Here is an 18556-nt window from a genome sequence, read left to right on the forward strand (position 1 = left end):
ATATATATATATATATATATATATATATATATATATATATATATATATATATATATATATATATATATATATGGGTTTAAGGTGGTTATGACTGTTTCTCAGGGTATATCTGATAATTTTTGTTAATTTAATCTTAACCATTTCTCTGATTGTTGAAGTTAAATTTGTTGAAGATTCCTTGTAAACTATTGGTGGAGTTTCCCACCATTGAGTTGATGCTTGCTGGTACTTGTGATTGTTATGCTTGCTGGTACTTGTGATTGTTATGCTTGCTGGTACTTGTGATTGTTATGCTTGCTGGTACTTGTGATTGTTATGCTTGCTGGTACTTGTGATTGTTATGCTTGCTGGTACTTGTGATTGTTATGCTTGCTGGTACTTGTGATTGTTATGCTTGCTGGTACTTGTGATTGTTATGCTGCTGGTACTTGTGATTGTTATGCTTGCTGGTACTTGTGATTGTTATGCTTGCTGGTACTTGTGATTGTTATGCTTGTACTTGTGATTGTTATGCTTGCTGGTACTTGTGATTGTTATGCTTGCTGGTACTTGTGATTGTTATGCTTGCTGGTACTTGTGATTGTTATGCTTGCTGGTACTTGTGATTGTTATGCTTGCTGGTACTTGTGATTGTTATGCTTGCTGGTACTTGTGATTGTTATGCTTGCTGGTACTTGTGATTGTTATGCTTGCTGGTACTTGTGATTGTTATGCTTGCTGGTACTTGTGATTGTTATGCTTGCTGGTACTTGTGATTGTTATGCTTGCTGGTACTTGTGATTGTTATGCTTGCTGGTACTTGTGATTGTTATGCTTGCTGGTACTTGTGATTGTTATGCTTGCTGGTACTTGTGATTGTTATGCTTGCTTGTGATTGTACTTGTGATTGTTATGCTTGCTGGTACTTGTGATTGTTATGCTTGCTGGTACTTGTGATTGTTATGCTTGCTGGTACTTGTGATTGTTATGCTTGCTGGTACTTGTGATTGTTATGCTTGCTGGTACTTGTGATTGTTATGCTTGCTGGTACTTGTGATTGTTATGCTTGCTGGTACTTGTGATTGTTATGCTTGCTGGTACTTGTGATTGTTATGCTTGCTGGTACTTGTGATTGTTATGCTTGCTGGTACTTGTGATTGTTATGCTTGCTGGTACTTGTGATTGTTATGCTTGCTGGTACTTGTGATTGTTATGCTTGCTGGTACTTGTGATTGTTATGCTTGCTGGTACTTGTGATTGTTATGCTTGCTGGTACTTGTGATTGTTATGCTTGCTGGTACTTGTGATTGTTATGCTTGCTGGTACTTGTGATTGTTATGCTTGCTGGTACTTGTGATTGTTATGCTTGCTGGTACTTGTGATTGTTATGCTTGCTGGTACTTGTGATTGTTATGCTTGCTGGTACTTGTGATTGTTATGCTTGCTGGTACTTGGATTGTTATGCTTGCTGGTACTTGTGATTGTTATGCTTGCTGGTACTTGTGATTGTTATGCTTGCTGGTACTTGTGATTGTTATGCTTGCTGGTACTTGTGATTGTTATGCTTGCTGGTACTTGTGATTGTTATGCTTGCTGGTACTTGTGATTGTTATGCTTGCTGGTACTTGTGATTGTTATGCTTGCTGGTACTTGTGATTGTTATGCTTGCTGGTACTTGTGATTGTTATGCTTGCTGGTACTTGTGATTGTTATGCTTGCTGGTACTTGTGATTGTTATGCTTGCTGGTACTTGTGATTGTTATGCTTGCTGGTACTTGTGATTGTTATGCTTGCTGGTACTTGTGATTGTTATGCTTGCTGGTACTTGTGATTGTTATGCTTGCTGGTACTTGTGATTGTTATGCTTGCTGGTACTTGTGATTGTTATGCTTGCTTGTACTTGTGATTGTTATGCTTGCTGGTACTTGTGATTGTTATGCTTGCTGGTACTTGTGATTGTTATGCTTGCTGGTACTTGTGATTGTTATGCTTGCTGGTACTTGTGATTGTTATGCTTGCTGGTACTTGTGATTGTTATGCTTGCTGGTACTTGTGATTGTTATGCTTGCTGGTACTTGTGATTGTTATGCTTGCTGGTACTTGTGATTGTTATGCTTGCTGGTACTTGTGATTGTTATGCTTGCTGGTACTTGTGATTGTTATGCTTGCTGGTACTTGTGATTGTTATGCTTGCTGGTACTTGTGATTGTTATGCTTGCTGGTACTTGTGATTGTTATGCTTGCTGGTACTTGTGATTGTTATGCTTGCTGGTACTTGTGATTGTTATGCTTGCTGGTACTTGTGATTGTTATGCTTGCTGGTACTGGTACTTGTGATTGTTATGCTTGCTGGTACTTGTGATTGTTATGCTTGCTGGTACTTGTGATTGTTATGCTTGCTGGTACTTGTGATTGTTATGCTTGCTGGTACTTGTGATTGTTATGCTTGCTGGTACTTGTGATTGTTATGCTTGCTGGTACTTGTGATTGTTATGCTTGCTGGTACTTGTGATTGTTATGCTTGCTGGTACTTGTGATTGTTATGCTTGCTGGTACTTGTGATTGTTATGCTTGCTGGTACTTGTGATTGTTATGCTTGCTGGTACTTGTGATTGTTATGCTTGCTGGTACTTGTGATTGTTATGCTTGCTGGTACTTGTGATTGTTATGCTTGCTGGTACTTGTGATTGTTATGCTTGCTGGTACTTGTGATTGTTATGCTTGCTGGTACTTGTGATTGTTATGCTTGCTGGTACTTGTGATTGTTATGCTTGCTGGTACTTGTGATGCTTGCTTCCTGGTACTTGTGATACTTGTGATTGTTATGCTTGCTGGTACTTGTGATTGTTATGCTTGCTGGTACTTGTGATTGTTATGCTTGCTGGTACTTGTGATTGTTATGCTTGCTGGTACTTGTGATTGTTATGCTTGCTGGTACTTGTGATTGTTATGCTTGCTGGTACTTGTGATTGTTATGCTTGCTGGTACTTGTGATTGTTATGCTTGCTGGTACTTGTGATTGTTATGCTTGCTGGTACTTGTGATTGTTATGCTTGCTGGTACTTGTGATTGTTATGCTTGCTTGGTACTTGTGATTGTTATGCTTGCTGGTACTTGTGATGCTGCTGGTATTGTGATTGTTATGCTTGCTGGTACTTGTGATTGTTATGCTTGCTGGTACTTGTGATTGTTATGCTTGCTGGTACTTGTGATTGTTATGCTTGCTGGTACTTGTGATTGTTATGCTTGCTGGTACTTGTGATTGTTATGCTTGCTGGTACTTGTGATTGTTATGCTTGCTGGTACTTGTGATTGTTATGCTTGCTGGTACTTGTGATTGTTATGCTTGCTGGTACTTGTGATTGTTATGCTTGCTGGTACTTGTGATTGTTATGCTTGCTGGTACTTGTGATTGTTATGCTTGCTGGTACTTGTGATTGTTATGCTTGCTGGTACTTGTGATTGTTATGCTTGCTGGTACTTGTGATTGTTATGCTTGCTGGTACTTGTGATTGTTATGCTTGCTGGTACTTGTGATTGTTATGCTTGCTGGTACTTGTGATTGTTATGCTTGCTGGTACTTGTGATTGTTATGCTTGCTGGTACTTGTGATTGTTATGCTTGCTGGTACTTGTGATTGTTATGCTTGCTGGTACTTGTGATTGTTATGCTTGCTGGTACTTGTGATTGTTATGCTTGCTGGTACTTGTGATTGTTATGCTTGCTGGTACTTGTGATTGTTATGCTTGCTGGTACTTGTGATTGTTATGCTTGCTGGTACTTGTGATTGTTATGCTTGCTGGTACTTGTGATTGTTATGCTTGCTGGTACTTGTGATTGTTATGCTTGCTGGTACTTGTGATTGTTATGCTTGCTGGTACTTGTGATTGTTATGCTTGCTGGTACTTGTGATTGTTATGCTTGCTGGTACTTGTGATTGTTATGCTTGCTGGTACTTGTGATTGTTATGCTTGCTGGTACTTGTGATTGTTATGCTTGCTGGTACTTGTGATTGTTATGCTTGCTGGTACTTGTTGCTGGTACTTGTGATTGTTATGCTTGCTGGTACTTGCTGTGATTTGCTGGTATGCTTGCTGGTACTTGTGATTGTTATGCTTGCTGGTACTTGTGATTGTTATGCTTGCTGGTACTTGTGATTGTTATGCTTGCTGGTACTGTGATTGTTATGCTTGCTGGTACTTGTGATTGTTATGCTTGCTGGTACTTGTGATTGTTATGCTTGCTGGTACTTTGTGATTGTTATGCTTGCTGGTACTTGTGATTGTTATGCTTGCTGGTACTTGTGATTGTTATGCTTGCTGGTACTTGTGATTGATGCTTGCTGGTACTTTATGTTATGCTTGCTGGTACTTGTGATTGTTATGCTTGCTGGTACTTGTGATTGTTATGCTTGCTGGTACTTGTGATTGTTATGCTTGCTGGTACTTGTGATTGTTATGCTTGCTGGTACTTGTGATTGTTATGCTTGCTGGTACTTGTGATTGTTATGCTTGCTGGTACTTGTGATTGTTATGCTTGCTGGTACTTGTGATTGTTATGCTTGCTGGTACTTGTGATTTTTATGCTTGCTGGTACTTGTGATTGTTATGCTTGCTGGTATTTGTGATTGTTATGCTTGCTGGTACTTGTGATTGTTATGCTTGCTGGTACTTGTGATTGTTATGCTTGCTGGTACTTTTGATTGTTATGCTTGCTGGTACTTGTGATTGTTATGCTTGCTGGTACTTGTGATTGTTATGCTTGCTGGTACTTGTGATTGTTATGCTTGCTGGTACTTGTGATTGTTATGCTTGCTGGTACTTGTGATTGTTATGCTTGCTGGTACTTGTGATTGTTATGCTTGCTGGTACTTGTGATTGTTATGCTTGCTGGTACTTGTGATTGTTATGCTTGCTGGTACTTGTGATTGTTATGCTTGCTGGTACTTGTGATTGTTATGCTTGCTGGTACTTGTGATTGTTATGCTTGCTGGTACTTGTGATTGTTATGCTTGCTGGTACCTCTGTTATCTTGACATCAAAGTACACATATCATATTTGTGATTGTTATGGCTCTAATTAGTTCCTATTTTTTCATGGTGATCAAATATTATGTATATTCATTTTTAGTGAGCTCTGTTATGTGTTGATTCCCACGGCTCTATTAGTTCTCTGGTATGTGCTTGTTGAGGTAACCTGCTCCTAGTAACTGCTTGTCTTGCCAAGCTCTCAATAACCATCTTCCATTTCGTATTTGGAAACTGACATCTCTAAGGTGGAAAATATTCAGTGTGGATTTTTCAAGGTAGTTATCCGTATTCTTTATTTCCTCAGTGAATTTCAGCTGGTTGTTGACGGTGGTTTATACACCGGCATAGTTAATACAATCCTATTTACCCCTCTGATGCCTACAACATCTGCTGTATCACTTGATAAATTCAACAGTTTATGTACAGCTAAACGTATCTTGTACATTACAGTCTTGTCCCTCTCTATGACCTGTGATCTGTGACCTATGACCTGTGATCTGTGGTCTGTGACTTGTGATCCGTGACCTGTTGACTTACTGACACACACACATTAATATATATATATATATATATATATATATATATATATATATATATATATATATATATATATATATATATATATATATATATATATATATATATATATATATGTGTGTGTGTGTGTGTGTGTGTGTGTGTGTGTGTGTGTGTGTGTGTGTGTGTGTGTATATACTAACCTATTTGTGGCTGCAGGTGTCGAGTCTTAGATCCTGGCCCCGCTTGTGTGTGTGTGTGTGTAGCTGCTCCCAGCACATCATTACACTCTGCCAGCACATCATTGCGCACAGTTAACAATGTCATTTTTTATGTGCTTTTAAGCTCTAAATGTTTACATAACAAGAAGGGAAGAAGTTATAACATTTGGAAAGTTTTAGTTTAGTATTGAATATAATAATGGTATACAATACCGCCCAGTTGATAATTAAGACACAGGTGCAACAGTTAGGTATCATTATTCCGAGACGTTTCGCCTACACAGTAGGCTTCTTCAGTCGACTACAGAGGAAGTAACACAAGCATAAACATGTAAAGACGTAGTCTTCAAAATTCTCAAAATTGAGAATTTGAAGTCCAGTAAAACCACTGTTAAACCTTCATAAATGTTTTATTTCCTGCGCAGCAGAATGGCCAGATAAAACATACAAATAAACTTTACAGATTTTGAAAAAAAATTTTGACCACTAACTATACAAGTGCCTAAATTTTTAAACGTTTAATAATTTCTTTCAAAATAAAATAAGTTCTTATAAGTTTAATATTTACTTCGACTACTTAACAAAAGTAACTTATCTGGCTTTTGTTTTTTGTCGGTAAAATTTCCAATAACACGATCAGAACCAGTTTCTGTGTTAATGTTTGACACAGTCCTCAGTCTTGTTGAGTTAACAAGTCTGAGTTAACAAGTCTGTTGAGTTAACAAGTCTCGTTTGGCAACTTTATTCCGAAACGTTTCGCCTACACAGTAGGCTTCTTCAGTCGAATACACAAAGTAGGCAGGAGCAGTAGAGATGTGAAGACGATGTAATCAGTCCATCACCCTTGAAGTCTTAGAATTTGAGGTTGTCTGTTTCTGCCTACTTTCTGTATTCGACTGAAGAAGCCTACTGTGTAGGCGAAACGTTTCGGAATAAAGTTGCCTAACTGTTGCCTATGTGTCTTACCTACCAAGTCTCGTTTGACACAGTAGACCTTAACAAGTTTTTTGATACCTGGAGTATACCTGAGTTTACCTGGAGTATAGCTGGCATATAGCTGGGGTATAGTTGGAGTATACCTGGAGTATACATGGAGTATCGCTGGAGTATACGTGGAGTATAGCTGAAGTATAGCTGGAGCATATCTGGAGTATAGCTGGAGTATACCTGGAGTATACGTGGAGCATAGCTGGAGCATACCTGGAGTATACCTGGAGTATACCTGGAGTATACCTGGGGTATACCTGGAGTATTACTAACGTATAGCTAGAGTATAGTTGGAGTATAGCTGGAGTATACCTGAAGTATAGCTGGAGTATAGCTGGAGTATATCTGAGGTATAGCGGGAGTATACCTGGATTATAGCTGGAGTATAGCTGGAGTATAACTGAAGTATAGCTGGAGTATAGCTGGAGTATACCTGAAGTATAGCTGGAGTATAGCTGGAGTATATCTGAGGTATATCGGGAGTATACCTGGATTATAGCTGGAGTATAGCTGGAGTATAACTGAAGTATAGCTGGAGTATAGCTGGAGTATACCTGGAGTATACCTGGAGTATAGCTGGAGTATACCTGAAGTATAGCTGGAGTATAGCTGGAGTATATCTGAGGTATAGCGGGAGTATACCTGGATTATAGCTGGAGTATAGCTGGAGTATAACTGAAGTATAGCTGGAGTATACCTGGAGTATACCTGGAAAGGTTACGAGGATCAACGCCCCCGCTGCCCGGTCAGTTTGAATTAGATACACGATCACGCTGCTGACGTCACTGTATCTGCAACTATCAACAATATTCTCAAACTGACACAAACATTTGGAAATATCTCATAAAATTTCTAATCTGTTAATAAATTTAACAATTCTAAATATTTCAGTTCTGCTTTTCTAAAATTTCTTTTATGTACTAATTGTTAATGTTGCATTCCTGGCGCAAAATCTTTATCATCAAGGTCCGGGTCCCGGACCATGTACCGTCTCCACCCCCTTCCCCCTCCGTCCCTCTCTGATGGACCCGGCAGTGAGTGGGACACTGTCTCGGCCTGTGATGTGGCACTTGGTAGACATAGTTCCCAGAGTTGTGGGTAATGTAGTGTATTGTATACGTAGGAGGGAAGAAGAGGGGAGGGGGAAGAGATGTAGAGGGAGGAAGGAGAGACAGAGCTGTAAGGAGGGCATGAGGGAGAGACTGAGAGAGTAGAAAGAAACAGAGAGGAGGGAGGAAGAAGGAAAGAGGGAGGAAATAGATCAAATGGAAAGGGAGAGAGAGAGGGATGTAACTCTCACTTGCATCTCTGTCTCCCTTACTTCATCTTTCCCTTCATCTCTCTCTCCTCCCTGGGCCCCTTCTCACCCCTGGGCCCCTTCTCACCCCTGGGCCCCTTCTCACCCCTGGGCCCCTTCTCACCCCTGGGCCCCTTCTCACCCCTGGGCCCCTTTTTACCCCTGGGCCCCCTCTTCCCCCTTGACTCCTTCTCCCCTCTGGACTCCTCACCCCTGCGTCTCCTACAACTCCCTCCTCTATCATGCCCCTCCCTCGTGCCCCCCGTCCCCCGTCCTGCCCACTGAGGGCTCCTTGTTATGGTAGCCATCATGGGTATGTTGGTGATGGTCAAGTGGAACTGTGTGTGGGGCACTGACGTCTGGGAGGGCAGGGGTACTGACATCTGGGAAGGCAGGGGTACTGGGGTGTGGGAGGGCAGGGACACTGACATCTGGGAAGGCAGGGGTACTGACATATGGGAAGGCAGAGGCGGAAACACAACTAGTAGCGATCAGTGAAGAGCCGGGGCCAGGAGCTTGGACTCGACCCCTGCAACCTCAACTAGGTGAGTACACACACACACACACACAGCACCTGGAACGGAACAAGATTGTAAACGACAACCAGCATGGATTCATGAAAGGCAAATCCTGTGTCACAAACCTTCTGGAGTTTTATGACAAAGTAACAGAAGTAAGACACGAGAGAGAAGGGTGGGTGGATTGCATTTTCCTGGACTGCAGGAAGGCCTTCGACACAGTTCCTCACAAGAGATTAGTGCAGAAGCTGGATGACCAGGCGCATATACCAGGAAGGGCACTGCAATGGATCAGAGAATACCTAACAGGGAGGCAACAACGAGTCATGGTACGTGAAGAGGTATCACAGTGGGAGCCTGTGACGAGCGGGGTCCCACAGGGGTCAGTTCTAGGACCAGTGCTATTTTTTTATATATGTGAATGACATGATGGAAGGGATAGACTCTGAAGTGTCCCTATTCGCAGATGATGTGAAGTTGATGAGAAGAATAAAATCGGATGAGGATCAGGCAGGATTACAAAGAGACCTGGACAGACTGGACACGTGGTCCAGAAACTGGCTTCTCGAATTCAACCCCGCCAAATGCAAAGTCATGAAGATTGGGGAAGGGCAAAGAAGACAGCAGACAGAGTATAGGCTAGGTGGACAAAGACTACAAACCTCACTCAAGGAGAAAGATCTTGGGGTGACCATAACACCAAGCACGTCTCCGGAGGCACACATCAACCAGATAACTGCTGCAGCATATGGGCGCCTGGCAAAACCTGAGAATAGCGTTCTGATATCTTAATAAGGAATCGTTCAAGACACTGTACACTGTGTATGTTAGGCCCATACTGGAGTATGCAGCACCAGTTTGAAACTCACACCTGGTCAAGCACGTCAAGAAGTTAGAGAAAGTATAAAGGTTTGCAACAAGGCTAGTCCCAGAGCTCAGTGGAATGTCCTACTGTGAAAGGCTGAGGGAAATCGGACTGATGACACTGGAGGACAGAAGGGTCAGGGGAGACATGATAACGACATACATGATACGGCGTGGAATAGATAAGGTGGAAAGAGACAGGATGTTCCAGAGATGGGACACAGAAACAAGAGGTCACAATTGGAAGCTGAATACTCAGACGAGTCACAGGGATGTTAGGAAGTATTTCTTCAGTCATAGAGTCGTCAGGAAGTGGAATAGCCTAGCAAGTGACGTAATGGAGGCAGGAACCATACATAGCTTTAAGACGAGGTATGACAATGCTCAGGAAGCAGAGAGAGAGGACCTAGTAGCAATCAGTGAAGAGGCGGGGCCAGGAGCAACCACAATTAGGCGAGTACAATTGGGTGAGTTACCTGGAGGTTATTCCTGGGATCAACGCCCCCACGGCCCGGTCCATGACCAGGCCTCCCGATGGATCAGGGCCTGATCAACTAGGCTGTTACTGCTGGCCGCACGCAGTCCAACGTACGAGCCACAGCCCGGCTGATCCGGCACTGACTTTAGGTATCTGTCCAGCTCTCTCTTGAAGGCAGCCAGGGGTTTATTGGCAATTCCCCTAATGCTTGATGGGAGACTGTTAAACAGTTTTGGGCCCCGGACACTTATGGTGTTTTCCCTTAGTGTACCAATGGCGCCCCTACTTTTTATTGGGGGCATTTTGCATCGCCTGCCCAGTCTTTTACTTTCGTAGGGAGTGATTTCTGTGTGCAGATTTGGGACCATTCCTTCCAAGATTTTCCGTGTCTAGTATTTTCAACTTTCTTGTTCCAGTTTTCTCTGTCAAACTTTTGAGTATCTAGTACGTTGTGGGCATGTCTAGCCTGGTACGTCCCTCTATTCTGGCCTCTAGTTTTAGTTCGGCTTTTTTTTTTTTTTTGTGGCTCTGGGACTAGTCTTGTTGTTAACTTTTGGACCTTTTCTAATTTTCTGAGGATGCTTGACTAGGTGTGGGTTCTGTGTTGGGGCTGCATACTCTATGAGTCCTAACAGATTCCTTGTTAAGGTGCCTGAATGCTATATCTGATAAGAGGTCATCTCGCTGGTGATGCCGACGTTGTGTGCCCTGTGTTCACCTCTGGTGATATGTTCGGTGTGGTGTTAACTCACGGATCTTTCTCTTATAACTCCTCACTTCGCAGACTGTACTCCGTCTCCGGTGTTCTCTTGCCCTACCAAGTCTCCATTATCTTATTGTTATTCGCCTTAATAAACTCCAGTTACTGAGTGTGTTAGTTGATGTTTAGTTGTTAGTGTTTGTTAGTTGATCCTTCCTCATCCCTCTCTCTCTCTCCAGAGATAATTCGCTCCTTCCTTCCTCTCTCCTTTCCCACCCACCTTCCCACCCTCCTTCCCTGCCTTCCTCCCACCCTCGTTTCTTAATTCCTCTGTAGCTTCTCTGCTTCCCTCCCCCACTATGTTTTCCCCACTCCCTTCCCCCCGCCCTTCCTCATCCTTCCCCCTCGCCCTATCCCCCGCCCCTCCCCCATCCTTCCCCCTCGCCCTTCCCCCCGCCCAACCATCACTCTTGTAAGTGGAACAGTTGTCAAAACAAGGGGAAAGTTATTCTCTCTCTCTCTCACTCATTCTCTCTCTCTCACTCATTCTCTCTCTCTCTCTCTCTCTCTCTCTCTCTCTCTCTCTCTCTCTCTCTCTCTCTCTCTCTCTCTCTCTCTCTCTCTCTCTCTCTCTCTCTCTCTCTCTCTCTCTCCCTTACACCCCTGCTGCCCTTGCACATCGATATTAAAATAGGTACCTGTCAGTTAGGTTCCCGTTGTGGGTCGCATCCTGGGAAGAACGTGTTTAAAGACACAAGTACCCGCTGTAATGTTGTTTTCTGTGGAAGACAACACTCAGTCAGTCAGGTGTAAGTACCTGCTGGAGGTACCCGGTACCCGGTACCCGGTGGCCTGGTGGCTAAAGCTCCCGCTTCACACACGGAGGGCCCGGGTTCGATTCCCGGCGGGAGGAAACATTTCGACACGTTTCCTTACACCTATTGTCCTGTTCACCTAGCAGCAAATAGGTACCTGGGTGTTAGTCGACTGGTGTGGGTCGCATGCTGGGGGACAAGATTGAGACAGTCCTCGATAACGCACTGACTTTCTTGGATTATCCTCGGTGGCTAACCCTCCGGGGTTAAAAATCCGAACGAAATCTTATCTTATCTCAGGTGTTGGTTAGCAGATATCAGAGTAACTCTCAGGTGTTGGGTAGCAGATATCAGAGTACTCAGGTGTTGAGTAGCAGGTATCAGAGCACTCAGGTGTTGGGTAGCAGGTATCAGAGTACTCAGGTGTTGAGTAGCAGGTATCAGAGTACTCAGGTGTTGGGTAGCAGGTATCAGAGTACTCAGGTTTGGATAGCAGGTATCAGAGTACTCAGGTGTTGGGTAGCAGGTATCAGAGTACTCAGGTGTTGGGTAGCAGATATCAGAGTACTCAGGTGTTGGGTAGCAGGTATCAGAGTACTCAGGTGTTGGGTAGCAGGTATCAGAGTACTCAGGTGTTGGGTAGCAGGTATCAGAGTACTCAGGTGTTTGGTAGCAGGTATCAGAGTACTCAGGTTTGGATAGCAGGTATCAGAGTACTCAGGTTTGGATAGCAGGTATCAGAGTACTCAGGTTTGGATAGCAGGTATCAGAGTACTCAGGTGTTGAGTAGCAGGTATCAGAGTACTCAGGTGTTGGGTAGCAGGTATCAGAGTACTCAGGTGTTGAGTAGCAGGTATCAGAGTACTCAGGTGTTGGGTAGCAGATATCAGAGTACTCAGGTGTTGAGTAGCAGGTATCAGAGTACTCAGGTGTTGGGTAGCAGGTATCAGAGTACTCAGGTGTTGGGTAGCAGGTATCAGAGTACTCAGGTGTTGGGTAGCAGGTATCAGAGTACTCAGGTTTGGATAGCAGGTATCAGAGTACTCAGGTGTTGAGTAGCAGGTATCAGAGTACTCAGGTGTTGGGTAGCAGATATCAGAGTACTCAGGTGTTGGGTAGAGGTGTTGGGTGGCTTGGGTATCAGGTACTCGGGTGTTGGGTGGCCGGGTGTTCAGGTGGCTCAGGATGTTTTATTAGCGGGTATCAGGTACTCAGGTGTTGGGTTGGCAAGGTGTCAGGTACTCCAGGGTGTTGGGAGTAGCAAGGTATCAGGTACTTCCGGGGTGTTGGGTAGCGGGTGTCAGGTACTCAGGTGTTGAGTGCTTGGAAGGTGTCAGGTACTCCGGGTGTTGGGTGCTTAGGTGTTCAGGGAATTGCTCCGGGTGGTTGATGCCTTGAGTGTCAGGTACTCAGGGTGTTGGGTAGCAAGGATATCAGGTACTCAGGTGTTGATGGCGGGTATCAGGTGCTTCGGGTGTTGGGTAGAAGGGTGTCAGGAGTGCTCAGGGTGTTGAAGTTAGCGGATATCCCAGGTTACTCAGGTGTTGGGTAGGCAAGGTATCCAGGTACTCCAGGGTGTTGGAGGTAGCGGGTATCAGGAGTACTCGGGTGTTTGGGTAAGCAGGGTGTCAGGTACTCGGGTGGTTGGGTTGGGAAGGTATCAAGGTACTCGGGTGTTGGGTGGGGGGTATCCAGAGTACTCAGGGTGTTGGGTGAAGGAGGTATCAGGTACTCGGGTGTTGGAAGTTAGAGAAGGTATCCAGGTGCTCAGGGTGTTGGGTAGAAGGTCATCCCAGGGTGCTCCAGGTGTTGGGTAGGTGAAGGTGTCAGGAGTGCTCAGGTGTTGGGTGGTGATTATCAGAGTGCTCAGGGATTGTTGGAGTAGAAGGTATCAGATTGCTCGGGTGTTGGGTAGCAGAAGGTATCAAGTGCTCAGGGTGTTGGGAATTAGAAGGTATCAGAGTGCTCCAGGTGTTGGTGAGCGGGTATGGAGGTACTCAGGGTGATTGAAGGTTAGCAGGATATCAGAGTACCTCAGGGTGGGCGATTGGGTCAGAAGGTATCAGGTTGCTTCAGGTGTTAGGGTGGAAAGGTATCAAGAGTACTCAGGTGTTGGGTGAAGGTATCAGGTTACTTCGGGTGTTGGGTGGAAGGTATGAAATTAATCGGGTAAGTTGGGCTGAAGGTGGTACTGGAGTACTCGGGTGTTGAATTCAGTGGTACCTCAGGTACTCGGGTGTTAGGGTGGAAGGTATCAGAATTACTCGAGGTGTTGGTGTATAATAGGTATTCAAGGTGTACCTCCGGGTGTTGGGTAATGAAGGTATCAGGTACCTCGGGTGTTGGGTTGCTTGGGTATGTGGAGTCCACTCGGGTGTTGGGTTGCTTGGGTATCAAGGTACATCCGGGTGTTCAGGGTAGCAAGGTGTCTCGGAGTACTCAGGTGTTGGGAGTAGAGGTATCAAGGTACTCCAGGTGTTGGGTAGAAGGTATCAGAGTACTCCTGAGGTGTTGGGTGCTTGGTGTCAATTGGCTCGGGTGTTGGAGTGAAGGTATCAGAGTTATTGGGTGTTGGGTAGCGGGTGTCCAAGGTACTCGGGTGTTGGGTAGAGGTATCAAATTACTCGGGTGTTGGGTAACCCAGGTATCAAGAATTACTCGGGTGTTGGGTGGGAGGTATCAAGGAGTACTCAGGTGTTGGGTAGCAGGTATCTCAGAGTACTCAGGTGTTGGGAGTAGAAGGTATCCAGAGTACTCCAGGTGTTGGGTAGCAAGGATATCAAGTACTCGGGTGGTTGGTTGGCTTAGGTATCAAATTACTCAGAATGGTTAGTGCCAAGGAAGGTACTCAGTACTTCGGGTTGGGTTGGGATGGCGGGTATCCAAGGTGCTCGGGTGGTTGGTTGGGTAAGGTATCCAAGGTGCTCGGGTGTTGAAGTAGGAAGGTATCCCAGGGTACTCCGGGTTGGGTTGGGTAAGGCGGATATCAGGTACTCAGGATGTTGGGTAGAAGGTGTCAGGTTGCTCAGGGTGTTGGGTGTGGTAATCAGGTACTCGGGTGTTGGAGGTAGCAGGTATCAGGTGCGGGTTGGGTTGGAGTGGAAGGTATCAGAGTACTCAGGTGTTGGGTAGCAGGTATCAGAGTACTCAGGTGTTGGGTAGAAGGTATCAGAGTACTCAGGTGTTGGGTAGCAGGTATCAGAGTACTCAGGTGTTGGGTAGAAGGTATCAGAGTACTCAGGTGTTGGGTAGAAGGTATCAGAGTACTCAGGTGTTGGGTAGAAGGTATCAGAGTACTCAGGTGTTGGGTAGCAGGTATCAGAGTACTCAGGTGTTGGGTAGAAGGTATCAGAGTGCAGAGCAGTGATAAAGTAAGCTCTGAAGAGCAGGGAGCGTAGGAAGCAACAAGTGTTGAGGATGAGTGAGAGGAAGGAAGAGGGAGAGGAAGGAGAGGGAGAGGGTGGAGAGAGAGGGAGAGGAAGGAGAGGGAGAGGGAGGAAAGGGAGAGGAAGGAGAAAGAGAGAGGCCGAATAAGAAAATGTACGAGTGAGAAAAAATAGAAAAAAGATTGAGATAAAGGGAAGTAGGGAGAGTAAGGAAGGAGGGGTTAGAGAAAAAGGATGGAGGGGTGTTGAAGGGAGAATAACAGAGGAACGGTGAGGGAGGGAAAAGGTGGGTAGCGGAGAGTAAGATGGGGTGAGGGAGAGTAAGATGAGGGTGAGGGAGAGTAGATGCAGTTTCTCTCCTGTTAATTAAGACTGATATCCTTCTCATCACACACACACATACACTCCAGGGGCCAGGAACTATGAATCGACCCCTAAATCCACAAATAGGCGAATACACACACACACACACACACACACACACACACACACACACACACACTAGCGATGAGGCGGAGCCAGGAGCTGTGAATCGACCCATGCAACCAGAATTAGGTGAGTACACACAACAAAATAAGACAAGACTAGTAATTCTCAGGATTTGATATGCTGTTGGAGTGTAAACAGAGTAACAGACAAGCAGCTGATACTGAAGGAGGAAAACACAGAGAATAATTAAAACCCCGGAAGTGGACAGCAACAGTAGCTACTGTCTAAGGCTGTCTACCTCCACTTGTGGAGGTAGACAGCCTTAGAGGTAGCCTGTGGAGGTAGACAGTCTAGGTTACTTAAAAAAGTCAGTTCCATGACAGTCAACGCTATCAAGGACATCACCAGAATTAAAATAGTCAGCACTAGCACCCAGGACAGGACAAACAGTCAGCACTAGCACCCAGGACAGGACAAACAGTCAGCACTAGCACCCAGGACAGGACAAACAGTCAGCACTAGCACCCAGGACAGGACAAACAGTCAGCACTAGCACCCAGGACAGGACAAACAGTCAGCACTAGCACCCAGGACAGGACAGATAGTCAGCACTAGCACCCAGGACAGGACAGATAGTCAGCACTAGCACCCAGGACAGGACAGATAGTCAGCACTAGCACCAAGGACAGGAGAGATAGTCAGCACTAGCACCCAGGACAGGACAGATAGTCAGCACTAGCACCCAGGACAGGACAGATAGTCAGCACTAACACCCAGGACAGGACAGAACGCACTAGCACCCAGGACAGGACAGATAGCCAGCACTAGCACCCAGGACAGGATAGATAGTCAGCACTAGCACTCAGGACAGGACAGATAGTCAGCACTAACACCCAGGACAGGACAGATAGCACTAGCACCCAGGACAGGACAGATAGCACTAGCACCCAGGACAGGACAGATAGCCAGCAATAGCACCCAGGACAGGACAGACAGTCAGCACTAGCACCCAGGACAGGATACACAGTCAGCACTAGCACCCAGAACAGGACAAATAGTCAGCACTAGCACCCAGGACAGGATAGATAGCCAGCACTAGCACCCAGGACAAGACAGATAGTCAGCACTAGCACCCAGGACAGGATACATAGTCAGCACTAGCACCCAGGACAGGATACATAGTCAGCACTAGCACCCAGGACAGGACAGATAGTCAGCACTAGCACCCAGCACATGACAGATAGTCACCACTAGCACCCAGGACAGGACAGATAGTAGCACTAGCACCTAGGACAGGACAGATAATCAGCACTAGCACCCAGGACAGGACAGATAGTCAGCACTAGCACCCAGGACAGGACAGATAGTCAGCACTAGCACCCAGGACAGGACAGATAGTCAGCACTAGCACCCAGGACAGGACAGATAGCCAGCACTAGCACCCAGGACAGGACAGATAGTCAGCACTAGCGCCCAGGACAGGACAGATAGTCAGCACTAGCACCCAAGACAGGACAGATGGTCAGCACTAACACCCAGGACAGGACAGACAGTCAGCACTAGCACCCAAGACAGGACAGATAGTCAGCACTAGCACCCAAGACAGGACAGATAGTCAGCACTAACACCCAGGACAGGACAGACAGTCAGCACTAGCACCCAAGACAGGACAGATGGTCAGCACTAACACCCAGGACAGGACAGATAGTCAGCACTAGCACCCAGGACAGGACACTCCTCTACATCGTCTCTTGTAGTTATCGTAAGAGAGTAGACGGGAGTGAGACTGGTAGGGAATTGTCCACACGCATATGTGAGCGTAGATGCCGCTACACAGCAGTGACATCAACAACGGCCGTGTTGTAGATGGTAACAATGGTTGCCACAACAGTGACATCAACAACACCCGTGTTGTAGAAGGTAACACTGGTTGCCACAGCAGTAACATCAACAACGTCCGTGTTGTTGAAGGTAACACTGCCACAGGATGGTTGAGCCCCGGGCGAGTCAGGTTAACAGAACAAGGCAGGAACAGACGAGAATGTCTTGAATCGGCACTCACTGATAACACAGCCACAGTCAGTCAGAGTCAGGGAGCAGCAGCAGAAGTAACAGTAACCGTAGTGGTAGCAGCAGAAGCAGCAGTAGTGATAATTGGCAGCAAAAACAGCAAAAGCATAGTAGTCGTCGATGTCAGGAAGATAACAGCAGCACAAGACACGTCGACCTGTGCAGCAGGTTATGTGAGACCGCAACAGCAGCAGTAACAGCAACAGCAGCAGCAGACGTCTACGAGTGACGCTGGTAGGATACAAGCAGATTACATAAGAAAATGCGGTTCTGGGACCTTCTGCTGCAAACGGAACAGCTGTTGACCTTTCTCTTTGATGTTATTAAGTTTTCACTCTCCCTTCCTCTCTCTCTCTCTCTCTCTCTCTCTCTCTCTCTCTCTCTCTCTCTCTCTCTCTCTCTCTCTCTCTCTCTCTCTCTCTCTGACTACTCACCATGGTCGACCTTACAGTGGAGGGTGACGGAGGCACCGACAGGATAAGGACCAATAACACCAGACACCTCCAGGCCAGCCTCACTCACCACCCGGATCTTCTCAGGAGGAACTGTGGACAACAAAGGTCAAAGGTCACTCCAGGTTACCATTACTCAGTGGACAAGGAAACAAATATATATATATATATATATATATATATATATATATATATATATATATATATATATATATATATATATATGTAGATTCCATTTGTTGCAATTTTCCTTTTCCCATCTACCTCTTACTCTAACTGTAGCTACAATTAAGTAATGATCTGATATATATGTTGTCCCTCTATAAACATGTACATCCTGGAGCCTACCCATCAACCATATACCCACCAATGCATAATCTAACAAAGTACTTTCATTACGTCCTACATCATATTTTGTATACATATTTATCCTCTTTTTTCATAAAATACGTGTTACTTATTACCAAACCTCTATCTACACATAGCTCAATTAAAGGCTTCCCATTTTCATTTACCCCTGGCACCCCAAATTTACCTACTACTCCCTCCTCAACATTTTTACCCACCAAGTACTCTCACACTTAATTTAAAACTCCCCACGCACTCACTCAACATTTCCCAAAATCTCTCCCTCTCTCTTCTATACTTCTCTCTTCTTAAGATGCATAAACACTTACTTTAACCCACTTTTCACATCCAACCCTTATTTCACTCCACATAATTCTTGAATTTATACATTTATATTCCTTCTTTTCCTGCCATAACTTATCCTTCAACATTATTGCTACTCCTTCCTTAGCTCTAACTCATTTAGA

At 45.1% G+C, this 18556-nt stretch overlaps 1 protein-coding gene across 1 annotated transcript in view; it reads right to left on the reverse strand.

The window, feature by feature from the left end:
* Nucleotides 1-18556, reverse strand: part of LOC128690881 (protein turtle homolog B) — a 91423-nt gene that overhangs the window by 58579 nt on the left and 14288 nt on the right. The window contains exon 3 of the mRNA XM_070088492.1: nucleotides 17724-17834. Coding sequence (XP_069944593.1) covers nucleotides 17724-17834 — 111 coding nt within the window. The remainder of the gene's footprint in view (nucleotides 1-17723; nucleotides 17835-18556) is intronic.

This window comes from Cherax quadricarinatus, chromosome 24 (assembly GCF_038502225.1).
Source record: "Cherax quadricarinatus isolate ZL_2023a chromosome 24, ASM3850222v1, whole genome shotgun sequence".
Lineage (NCBI taxonomy): Eukaryota > Metazoa > Arthropoda > Malacostraca > Decapoda > Parastacidae > Cherax > Cherax quadricarinatus.